The sequence below is a fragment of the Chiloscyllium plagiosum genome, unplaced genomic scaffold, assembly GCF_037043375.1.
Source record: "Chiloscyllium plagiosum isolate Xiang-an unplaced genomic scaffold, Cpla_swu_hap1 HiC_scaffold_3, whole genome shotgun sequence".
In the NCBI taxonomy this organism is placed as follows: Eukaryota; Metazoa; Chordata; class Chondrichthyes; order Orectolobiformes; family Hemiscylliidae; genus Chiloscyllium; species Chiloscyllium plagiosum.
Genome location: NW_028270141.1, coordinates 996,035 through 1,008,424, shown reverse-complemented (window position 1 = coordinate 1,008,424; position 12,390 = coordinate 996,035). Strand labels below are relative to the sequence as shown.

At 41.2% G+C, this 12,390-nt stretch overlaps 1 protein-coding gene across 2 annotated transcripts in view; it reads right to left on the bottom strand.

Annotated features, from left to right (window-relative positions):
* Nucleotides 1-11,325, bottom strand: part of kif3ca (kinesin family member 3Ca) — a 281,442-nt gene extending 270,117 nt beyond the window's left edge. Inside the window, exons 1-2 of one of the 2 annotated variants that reach the window (XM_087976905.1) lie at nucleotides 10,399-11,325; nucleotides 7,226-8,091 (exon numbers count right to left, since the gene is read on the bottom strand). In XM_087976905.1, coding sequence (XP_087833031.1) covers nucleotides 7,226-8,091; nucleotides 10,399-10,930 — 1,398 coding nt within the window. In that variant the 5' untranslated portion in view covers nucleotides 10,931-11,325. The remainder of the gene's footprint in view (nucleotides 1-7,225; nucleotides 8,092-10,398) is intronic. The other variant, XM_087976909.1, reaches the window with a different exon arrangement.
* Nucleotides 11,326-12,390: the final 1,065 nt, after the last annotated feature.

Genomic DNA, 12,390 nt, shown 5'->3' with positions numbered 1-12,390 from the left:
GAATGGAAGAGCCTTGGGAAAAGTTGATGGGCAGAGAGATCTGGGAGTACAGGTCCATTGTACCCTGAAGGTTTCTGCACAGGTGGATAGAGTGGTCAAGAAGCCATATAGTATGCTTGCCTTCATTGGACAGGGTATTGAGTATAAGAGCTGGCAGGTCATGTTAACATTGTACAAGACATTGGTTCAGCCGCATTTAGAATACTGTGTACAGTTCTGGTCGCCACATTACCAAAAGGATGTGGACGTTTTGGAGAGGGTACAGAGAAGGTTTACGAGGATGTTGCCTGGTATGGAAGGTGCTAGCTATGAAGAGAGGTTGAGTAGGTTAGGTTTGTTTTCATTAGAAAAAAGGAGATTGAGGGGTGACCTGATTGAGGTTTACAAAATCATGAAGGGTATGAACAGGGTGGATAGAGACAAGCTTTTTCCCAAGGTGAAGGATTCCATAACGAGAGGTCATGCTTTCAAAGTAAGAGGTGGAAAGTTTAAGGGCAATACACGCAGCAAGTACTTCACACAGAGGGTGGTGGGCATTTGGAACGAGTTGCCAGCCGAGGTGGTAGAGGCAGGCATGGTAGACTCACTTAAGATGCGTCTGGACAGAATGCATGAGCAGGTGGGGAGCAGAGAGATACAGATGCTTAGGGATTGACCGACAGATTTAGACAGTACATTTGAATTGGCTCAGGATTGGAGGACCGAAGGACCTGTTCCTGGGCTATAAATTTTCTTTGTTCTTTGTTTGTAGAGCCAGCTTGAGACAGGAGACTATTGTCATAGATGGAATAGCTAAATATCTACCATGACAGGTTAGTCTGGAATGGAAGGTCACTGTAAGAGAGTTAGCAATAAATATCTAACTGACATTAGAATAACATTAAGTAGAATGTACAACTAAAGAGATAATGGGAACTAACATCACTGGTTTATTGTGTAGCTAGAGTGAGGTACTTTGATTAATATAGTTGGACATGCTGATAAACTAACAGAATCAGGATTTAAAAAATATAAAACACCACAGATCCCGAGGTTTGTGGGCATTCGAGAATCCGCTTTCTCAGTCACGGTTTCTTGTTTGCAAATAAAAGACCTACTTCTTGAAGAACTCTCTGCATCTCCTGGTGATTCTCTATACTTTCTCAACAACAAATTTGGCGCTGCGAGCAGGGTCGTACAGAGACCCACCTGGACAAAGGCGGGCAGTAACAGGGCACTTCTTGGTCCACCAGGGGCACTCCCGAGACTGACAGAATAAGGGTACCCAACAAAAAAAGGTTAGCATTTTTGCTGTGAATTCGGACTATATTCTGTTGGCTTGGAGTTGTCCTTGGGGACTCAGAGGTGCAGGAACCTGCCAGAGGGTCTCTCCGATCCAAGATCCAAAGGCGAGGGGTAAATTGCGGCTGAAGGAGACGTGGAGAATAGGTCAAGAAAACTGTGCAGTGGGATAAGGGGTGAGTAAGAATAGAAAGTAGCAATTGTCTGAGTAAAAGGTCCACATGGTATATATAAGACCCTATAGATAGATAGGGCAGAAATATAAGACCCTATAGATAGAGAGGACAAAAATATAAGACCCTATAGATAGATCGGGCAGAAATATAAGACCCTATAGATAGATAGGGCAGAAATATAAGACCCTATAGATAGAGAGGGCAGAAATATAAGACCCTATAGATAGATAGGGCAGAAATATAAGACCCTATAGGGCAGAATAAATAAGGGGAAATTGCTTTACTGTAAGTGCTGATAGACCTGTTTAGAAAGCCAGCAAAATGGTAGTAGATGATTAAAAGTAAAGTAACAGAGAATAATCATAGTGTTATAGTGTTATTAGACTGTTAAATGTTTTAGACAAGGCCAGTAGGATAAAAGGACTTTTGGAAATGAACAAAGGGTCTGTTTAAGTAAGATCTTGGCTGACAGAGATTGATTTACGTGTGTGTGTGTGTAGTTTAATCATTGTGATCTGATTTGTATGCATTATTGTTTGTTGGTGGTTAAATGTTTGTGTTTTGTTTCCCTGGAGCTTGAGATCCAGGGGTATTTTGATTTTATTTTGCACTGTAAGAATTTGAGAGAGTTTTTTCTGAGAGAGAAATTTCTCAAGAAACCGTTAGTGATTGATGCATTTTGAAGGTGCAGTGTTAGATTGGTTTCTTGTGTATTAAGGCAACCCCCTCATACTGTGTTGCCCCTATGCCTTATAACTCGACCACCTGTACTCAATGGCGTTTGCAGCACTCTAGCCGACCTCTAAACCCGGGTGATTCATCAACTTATAGGCAATCCTATTGCCCCATTTGGTGCCTCCTACTTCAGGCCTCTATGTTCGATCAGCAGGATGATGTGGGCAGGCACCAACTCCAACGATGGTGTGGTCCACCCGTCAGACTAATTACACATTCCCCGTGGCTGCTTTCAGGATACGGGAAGGACTGAGTTTTGAAGGCTTCAAGCGAAATGGCTCCACACCAGTCGGCTATTTTAAGGGTCTTTTGGGAATACGATTGAACTAGAGGTGGACACCACATTTGGGACTGTTTTAAATTCCCAACGTGTCTCACTGGCAGATACTTGGGGGCTGTGTGGTAAGAAAGGAGGGTTGCGCCTGACACTGCCCACTGACTGGAGTGGCAGCTGTGCCCGCGTAATGCTCCTACATGAGGTAGTTATATCGGCACACACACAGCTTAATGCTATGTCACAGTCAGCTTTGCGCTGAACTCAGCGACGGTATGTCCCTGACCCGACGATTCGGATTGATAGGATAGGACAGCCAAGAGGTATTCCTAATGAGTTTAAGGCCCAGAATGAGATTGCCGCGGGCTGGGAGGTTCTCATGCCAGTGATAGGGGTTAGTAAGAATGCTGAATGGATTAATTACATTTGTTACAAACAGCAGAGATTTATCAATTATACTGATGATGCCCTTGGGAGAACAATTGGATGTTACTACCAAAATGACATGGCAAAACAGACAGGCCTTAGATTGGATACTGGCAGAAAAAGGCGGGGTTTGTGTGATGTTTGGGGAACATTGCTGTACCTTTATACCTAACAACACTAGCCCTGGGGGATCTTTTACTAAAGCAATGGAAAAACTAAAGAATCTAAGATGGGAGCTAAAAGATAATGCAGGGTTTGGTCATCAGGCTTTTGATTGGCTGAATAATATATTAGGGTCTTGGGAAGTATGGTTTGTTAAGATTGGTCTTATTGTAGGTGCGGTTTTGCTTATTGTCGCCTTTGTCTTTTGTTGTGCTTTATCTTTTATTAAGTCCTTTTTAGTTTGCATCACTACATGGCAACTTGAAGTCATTTCAGCTACCCCAGGAAGTGCTTACTCCTCTGATGGAACCCCACCACTCTATTATTATGATCTGACAACCGCCACGGTGCAAGGAATATGTCCACGTGGGGACGTCAATGATACTTCTGCAGAACACGCAGGTCCTAGATTGTGAGGGATCTTGGGTCTTTTTTCCTGTTCTAGTTATTGGAGGACAGATTTTTGGCCCAAGGGACCCCAGGAATAGAGGAAGAACCCTTTAAGTCTCAGACTCCGAAAATTATTTAGTCCTAATTGGGGCCTAAATTGTTTGTATTGGGCACAAGAGAGGCTGAGCTTATTGTCTTCTTTCTCTAGGTGAGACCAGTAGGTCTCAAAGGGGGGGAATATGGAAAATAAAGAACATGAAAGCATGGGAAGGGTTAAAGCATGAAGACTACTGGCAATCTGTGGTCTGTGAAGGCAGGATGGGATAAGAATAGTGGAATGCTCTTACACCAATTAGCAGAGTAAGGTTAAGGCTGAAAGGACACTATGGTGAGATGAGACATCACAAGTAATAAAGCAAGTTTCTCTGTTAAGTGTTATTATGACAGGATTGGGACCATAAATATTTGGGACATGACATTAAAATATCTAATTAATAGTTAGTAGAGTCAGCTTGAGACAGGAGACAATTTTAATAGATGGAATATCCATCATGACAGGTTAGTCTGGAATGGAAGATCACTGTAAGAGAGTTAGCAATAAATATCAAACTGTGACATTAGAATAACATTAAGTTGAATGTACAACTAAAGAGATAATGCGAACTAACACAATTGGTTTATTGTGTAGCTAGAGTGAGGTACTTTGATTAATATAGTTGGACATGCAGCTAAGCTAACAGAATCATAATAAAAACAATATTAAAAACCATGGACCCTGAGACCCGTGGGCATTCCAGAGTCCACTTTCTCAGTGTCACAGTTTTTTGTTTGCAAATAAAAGACCTATTTCTTGAAGAACTCTCTGCTTCTCCTGGTGATTCTCTATATTTTCTCCACAACAACTGCAGCTCTAGGCTAGTACACTCACACTGCAGTTCCAGGCTAGTACATCCATACTGCATCTCCAGACTAGTCCAACATGCCCGAATCTGATGGAAGGTACCTTCCCCCATCCTTTGCAACAACCTTGTTACTGATACATATTTACTGTCCTGGAGTTTCTTAATCATTCTTTGTGGTTCTGCAGAAGCATATTGCAGTCTGCAATCAATGAAGTTAAAAATCACACAACACTAGGTTATAGTCCAACAGGTTTATATAGTCCAACAGGTTTATATAGTCCAACAGGTTTATATAGTCCAACAGGTTTATATAGTCCAACAGGTTTATATAGTCCAACAGCACTCCAATAGCTAGTGCTCCAAATAAACCTGTTGACTATAATCTGGTGTCATGTGATTTTTAACTTTGTACACCCCAGTCCAACACTGGCATCTCCGAATCATGGCAGTCAATGAAGATGGTTTTGTGAAAGCATTTGATCAATTGATTTCAAGTACTGAGGCATTTTTAACCATTATTAATACATTCAGTCTTTCATTTGAGAGTTGTGTAGGGTTTATGTCAGCAGTATATAATACGAAAATGTTGAGGCAACAAACCCACTGACTTTATTATAGAATGCATTGCTGAAGCAAGTCATATTTGCTCATGAAGCTGATGTTACTATACACAAATAATTTGTTCCAGTTTCCACATCATTCTATATGCTCCAACCAATAAGATTAATGTGAAAATGCATTAAAATCACAGAAAAAAACAAATAAGCGTTAAATGAAGTCAACTCTAAGCATGAGTGAATTTTATTGATCTACATTAATTCTTTTTACTTATTCCTTAATAAAACGTAGACAGTCGGTTTGTGAAACATATCTGAAATCAATTCCAAGCCCCTGAGACCCTTTTGGGTGAGGACATGTCTGGACCATGTTCTGCCAGGAAACCAGCATCCAGAAGGAAAAAAAATCGTAAAACTAGTGACTGAGATATTTTGATCTGATTTCCCACGTTTCCATCAAATTGGAAATTTCCAAGTTTTAGGATTCTTTTTTACTCGTTTTTCCCTTTGGGAAATTAAACACAGGTTGACACAAACCCAAAGGGTGGGATTTCCCTTCCCTAGAAGTGGCAGGGCAGGTGGTGGAAAAGGTAAATACTTGGAGATTGGGATTGGAGATCCTGACGCCTTCCCATCAAGTTGCTAATTAAATTCTGGGCAGGAATGTCTATGGCCAACCTGTTGTAACTGGACATCAATTAAAGCCCTCAAGTGGCCAATCAACAGCCACTTCAGAGTCTAAAGTGGTTGACTATTTTTGCTGATGGAGGTAGGGGTGAGGAAGTTATGCAACTTTAAAGGCCTCTGCCCAACCCCCAATACTTTATGCAAATCTTAATCTATTAATAATGTATTTAACAAACAGAAATGTCCTATTTACTTAAGATTAACACATGTTTCAGAATTTGTTTGCACCAATATGGTGCATTGGGTCACATGCAACAGCCTGAGATTTTATCTATTAACACATTGAGGAGAAAGTGAGGTCTGCAGATGCTGGAGATCAGAGCTGGAAATGTGTTGCTGGAAAAGCGCAGCAGGTCAGGCAGCATCCAGGGAACAGGAGAATCGACGTTTCGGGCATAAGCCCTTCTTCTGCCCCAAACGTCGATTCTCCTGTTCCCTGGATGCTGCCTGACCTGCTGCGCTTTTCCAGCAACACATTTCCAGCTCTATTAACACATTATCTAGTTACCGTTCACAAAAATATTACAATTCTTTCCTTTCAACATCTTGAAAGTGGTATAGTTAGAAATTGAACTCCTCTATGGAATTTTCAGAAAGAAAGCAATTATAGATTTTTCCTTTGAGAAAAGACAGTCATAGAGTCACAGCAGTTAATTTCTCAAACATAACCATATTTCAAAACTATACAAGATTGTATTCTACAGAAGGTATATTTTTGTTACTCGTTGTCTCCAAATGTTTTATTAACCTGGGAATGATAGTGTAAAACAGAAACAATATAACACTGGCTGACACTGGGCTGTAAGACCAGTAGGCAGAGCAATGCCTTTGTTGTCCTTGATTATTTGCTATGAAAAGGTTCTAACAAGAGAGCATTATCAATCATAAATCACTAAGCATAGATCATCAACTTACTGAACAAATGAAACATAACTTTTCCAGACCACAAACAATCTGAATCTGTATATCAGTCTAATTTTAAAATATACTGTTAAGTAGACAGAGTTCATTTTGCAGTGAAATAAACAAAAGTGTATAGATGGCCATGATTATATGAATTCAACTCTCTGAAGAAATGTCATAAACCCCTGAGTGTGAAGCTCCAGCAGATTTATATCTGGACTTGAAGACAAACATCCTCATTATCACAAAGGGATAAAATACATAATCCATTACTATAAGGTGACAAGATTGTATATGGAAATAGAATACCACATTATGGAAATACTGTGTCTTCTAAAATATATCATTTCATTCATTCATTTGAGCTCTGCCCAAAGGCAAGTCATTGACTCATTGCCTGCCAAAGGTGCATCCTGAGCTGTCTTCTTGGCACCTTTTGTCAGGGGTTATTTGCATCTTACCAATTGAGCTACCTAGCTCCTCCATAACATGTACTGTACTAGCTTAATGTCATGTCCAATGAATACCCAGCTCCTTCAAAATTAACCCCACTGTAGACATATGTGAGAACAAATGCAGGTTAAAAATGTATCAATGTGAAACAACACTGTCTATGTTTCATTACATTTGTGATAAAATGAAATTTTAATACAATTTATTCTTATTTAAAAATCCAATATCCTTGAAGTTTGTAATGCAGAAATCTAAAAGCATCGTAGTTCATTGGCCTACCTTAAATTTGGCTGCTAGCTGTTCTGTGGCTTCTTGCTCCTTCTTCAGATCTTCCATCATTTTTTCTTTCTCTTCTAACAATTTCTGTTTCTCTTCTGCCACCAAATTATGATCATCTTGGATTGCTACCTTTTCTTTTTCCAAGGTCTCTTTTTGTTCTTTGAGATAATTTTCCATGTCTTTCTCAATGTTATCTTCAGTCTCCTCTCCTTCATCTGTTATCTCTTCACCCTCCAGAATGATTTTCCTTTGGCTTTTTCTTCTTTTTTTGCTCAACATTCCTCTTCTCTCCAATTGGGCCTTCAATCGTGCAATCTCTTCTTGAAATTCTCTCAACAAAGCATCTTTGGGGTCTTCATTAATCCTTGGCTTGTTTTTAATATTCTTGGTTCTGTTGGCATATCTCAATGTTATTAAGCTCTCTTCATAGTTGCAGGATGCGGGGCCGATAGTGGCCACCATAATTGTCTTTGCATTACCACCTAAGGAGTCTTCCAATAGGCGGGTTAGTTTTGAGTCTCTGTAAGGAATGTGAGTACTCTTGCCATCCACCAGTGCTGATATTACATTACCCAAAGCAGAAAGAGAAAGATTGATTTTAGTAGCTTCTTTCAAACGCTCTCCCTGGACTCCAGTTTTGCTCTGCCGCTCACTACCAGCAAGATCAACCAGATTCAACTTGCCCACTCTGATGTGATTTTCACCGTCCAGTCCAAGTTCGCTGCACTCCACAGTAACAACAAAAATGGCATGAGATCTTGAGCTGTACTCATTCATATTGGTAGATGCCACTGATCTAGTCTGGTTTCCAACATTCATTACATGTTCTATTTCCTTGACATTTTTAGTTACGAATGATGATAGGTCTGTAAATTAAGAGTCAAAACATTTGACCATATTCCACTATGTATTATAAAACATCCACTTCCCTAAATTGCACAGTTTCCCCATTTAAATTGAAAAGAGTTTGTGCTACTCACAATAGAGAAACATGCTCTTACAGGCCTTGCTTACTTTTCATGGTTTATGTTGTGTGTCATCACTCATCTTTCTACAACAAAGGAGCCATTTAATGGTATCCCCTCCCTGCAAAACAATACTATTTCATATTGAAGCTTTCATTGATGGACACTTAAAGCAAACCAAAATATTTATTTGGCAATTTGCAGAAATAAACTTCAGATTGAAAAGTGCCCAAATTGCAGATTTATTTGTATAAATTCTTCTATAAATTTAAGTTGATCTGTAGTAAAATGAATCAAGACTTTTCTGAAGTCTTGGAGTACAGGTTCATAGCTCCTTGAAAGTAGAGTTGCAGATAGATAGGATAGTGAAGAAGGCGTCTGGTATGCTTTCCTTTGTTGGTCAGAGTATTGAGTACAGGAGTTGGGAAGTCATGTTGCGGCTGTACAGGACATTAGTTAGGCCACTGTTGGAATATTGCGTGCAATTCTGGTCTCCTTCCTATCGGGAAGAAGTTGTGAAAATTGAAAGGGTTCAGAAATGACTTACAAAGATGTTGCCAGGGTTGGAGGATTTGAGCTATAGGGATAGGCTGTATAGGCTGGGGCTGTTTTCCCTGGAGCGTCGGAGGCTGAGGGGTGACCTTATAGAGGTTTACAAAATTATGAGGGGCATGGCTGGACAAATAGACAAAGTCTTTTCCCCGGGGTGGGAGAGTCCAGAATTAGAGGGCATAGGTTTAGGGTGAGAGGGGAAAGATATAAAAGAGACCGAAGGAGCAACTTTTTCACACAGAGGGTAGTGCATGTATGGAATGAGCTGCCAGAGGATGTGGTGGAGGCTGGTACAATTGCAACATTTAAGAGGCATTTGGATGGGTATATGAATAGGAAGGGTTTGGAGGGATATGGGCCGGGTGCTGGCAGGTGGCTCTAGATTGGGTTGGGATATCTGGTCGGCATGGACGGGTTGGACCAAAGGCTCTGTTTCCATGCTGTACATCTCTATGACTCGAAGTATAATTTTCAGAAGAAAGGCTTCTCCAAACGTATGCATAATTAAATGAGATTGTAAATTTTTAGAATATGTACATCAGTTAGATGAGGGCATGGATGAAGTTAGTGTTGAAAGATGTTTAGGTAATAACAAAGTAAATTTCATCAAACTCTGTTTTTCACTGAGGAACTGATTTCACTTTTCAATTGATATACAATTTTGTTCTGGCCAGTGAATCATTCTATCAATCTGTCATGAATTTGTGAAACATGAACATGTTGTGTGGGTTCATTCCACACTAGAATAAATAGGCATAACCCCAAGTCACCCATAAACACCAATAGCAATCTGCCAAGTAAAGAATGGGTCGGTGTTGGGCTTCTTTAATCTAAGGCCTGGCATGGTCGATGGAGCAGTGTACTGGAATCCCAGAAAGAAATGTACATGGGAGAATATGAAGCAAAGAAAAGAGAATTCAAATCTCAGTTTAACGGAGGTTAGTTGAGCCATTATTCAAACTACTGGACAGTTCTATCAATTACTGGCATGTTTTGTTGGAGACAATGAGCCAATGCCGATTCATAATGACATCAGCACTTTGTTGAGGACATCAAAGACCAATATTGCAGAGTCTAGTTGGCAGGAAATGACAGTGGTGAATACCAACTTATTCAATTGTATTTTTCAGCTGATTCATGGCTGAGGTAACAGGCTGAGCTAAAAGTATATTCTGGTGTTTATCGCCGTGCTAGGAGGTTGGACATCATCCAAATATAATTACTTACAGGTCCTCTGACCCACCAGATGCTGGAGTCATTTTCTTTCCTTTTATTACCATGTGTCTTTGAGTGAGATATATGTCCATCAATGATAAAGCAAAAATCTGCAAAACTGCAGCTAAAAACAAAACTGTTGACTCTGGACTTCAGGACTGTCCTGAAGCAAAAAAGATTATTAATATTTAAGAGTAGAATTATTGATTTGATTTTCAACTTCTTAACAAAACCTCAATTGTTTGATGATACTGACTCCTCCCCCTCCCTCCCATGTCTTGTGAAGAAAACAAACAGATACACTGGTCTCCATCACAGCCTGGAAGACAGGCTCCTTTTCAAATCTTCACACATTTAATCTAATCACTTGTCGTGTTTTTAATTCTTTTAATAAAACAGTTATTTGATTCACAATGTTAAAGAGGCCACATCCTCCTTTACCTTTAATGTAAACCCCAGTTTCTGGTTTTTCTTTCAGCTCCAGCTTTTTGTTCTCATCTTTGTTGAGGAGATCCCGGATCTCCTCCTGGTAGATCTCTAGGTAGGAAGCCCTCACCAGGTACTGCTGGTCCTGGGACCGCGAGATATGGGTGAAGATGTGTTCGAATGAGTTGGGAATGATGCCTCTTTTCTCCGGCTCGGCCCACACTCCCTGCATAGTGTAGGTTTTGCCGGTGCCTGTCTGTCCATAAGCGAACACGGTGCCATTGAAACCCTGCAGCACTGAGTCTACCAGAGGGCGGACTGTCTCATCATAGAGCTCACTCTGCCGGCAGCTGCTCTCATAGACCGCATCAAACCTGAAGCTCTTGGGCAGCTCCGTGGGACTGCCTTTGGGGTTTCGGATAGACACCTGTCCCAGGTTCACATCCATCTCCACAATCTGCTCACATCCAGCCGCCTCTTCCTTCCCATTCATTGGGCGGCACCTAACAACCACCTTCACCGACTCAGAAACCTTCGCCTTGGACATTTTCTCCTGTTTTGTGGCTTTGCTCAGAATGCGGTCTCCCTCAGCCTGACACCTTTCACTGGTTGTATTGTCTCTGCAATAAAGCAATGCACCCGTTCCGCATCATCACATTGAGAGCTGCAGCTTGCACCTTACAATCCCTTACCGAGATCTCCTTTACTCGGGCACCGAGGACGCAGAGCAGAGACTCGCTGCCTGTGAGCTTCTCCCATTTGCAGCTGACAACGCCTTTGTCATTTGGATGCTGCAGGTTGTGTGATCTCAGGCTCTGTGCTGGAGCTGGGACTGACTGAAGCGACGCCACTTCTCTGAGCTCCACAGGAGGACGCCCCAAAGCTGCTGAGCATCCTCATCCAAACAGAGACCGCCCCATACAAGCGGCCCTCGGCCTGGAGAGTGTGTCGGGAAATGTAGTTACTGCTGAGAATGCAGTGGGGTGGAAATTCGGAAATCAGCTCTGACTGACTCCTCCCTCCCTCCACAGTGCAACCGCGCCACTCTCATAGCAAGTCATGGATTGGCTGATGCTATAAATTACAGTCAGGGGCTCAGAATATTCCAGAAATTAGATTTTCAAAACCCCCATTCACAATGGAAAACAAAACCCTCAATGTATAAAGATTATGGATGAAAATGTTAATATGTTTATTCATGGTAGAGTCAACTGGCAGCGCAGTGCCACATTAGCTTCCCTGTTGGAGTCTGGTCACTGCTGTTAGGTCAGAAAATGCAGCTGCCATTCACATCCAGCAAGGCCCCACAAGCCCCAAATAAATCACTACAACCAGACTTTTTTGTTTTTGGCAATATAGGATCCAGGACAAATATTCCCAAGCACAATGTGAACCTTCTCTGGTCTTCTAGAATCTTACTGCATCAAGCAAATTAATGAAAAGATTAATGAAAAGTTCTTGAAGTATATAAAAGGGAAAGAATAACTAGAGAGAGAATAGAACCCCTCAAGGACCAAAGTGAACATGTGTGTGTGGCACTGCAGCAGATGCGCGAGATCCTCAATGAATATTTCTCCTGTGTGTTTACTGCAGAGAAAGACACAAAGACCTGGTGATATCTTGGGGACAGTCCATCTTACAGTCGAGGAGGTTTTAGACATATTCAAATGTATGAAGGTGAATAAATCTCTTGGTTCTGACCACATATATCCAAGAATGTTGCAAGAGGCTGGAGAAGCAAATACAGGGGACCTGGCTGATATTTTTGCATCATCGTTAGCCACAGATGAGGTCGTGGAAGACTGGAGGGTAGCAAATGTTGTGCCCTTATTCAAGAAGGGCTGCAAAGAAAAGCCTGGGAACTATAGACCAGTAAGCCTAACATCTGTGGTAAGTAAGTTACTTGAGAAGATTCTGAGATAAGATATACACGCATTTGGAAAGACAGGGTTTGATTTGGAGTAGTCAGCATGGCTTTGTGAGTGGGAGATCATGCCTCACAAATTT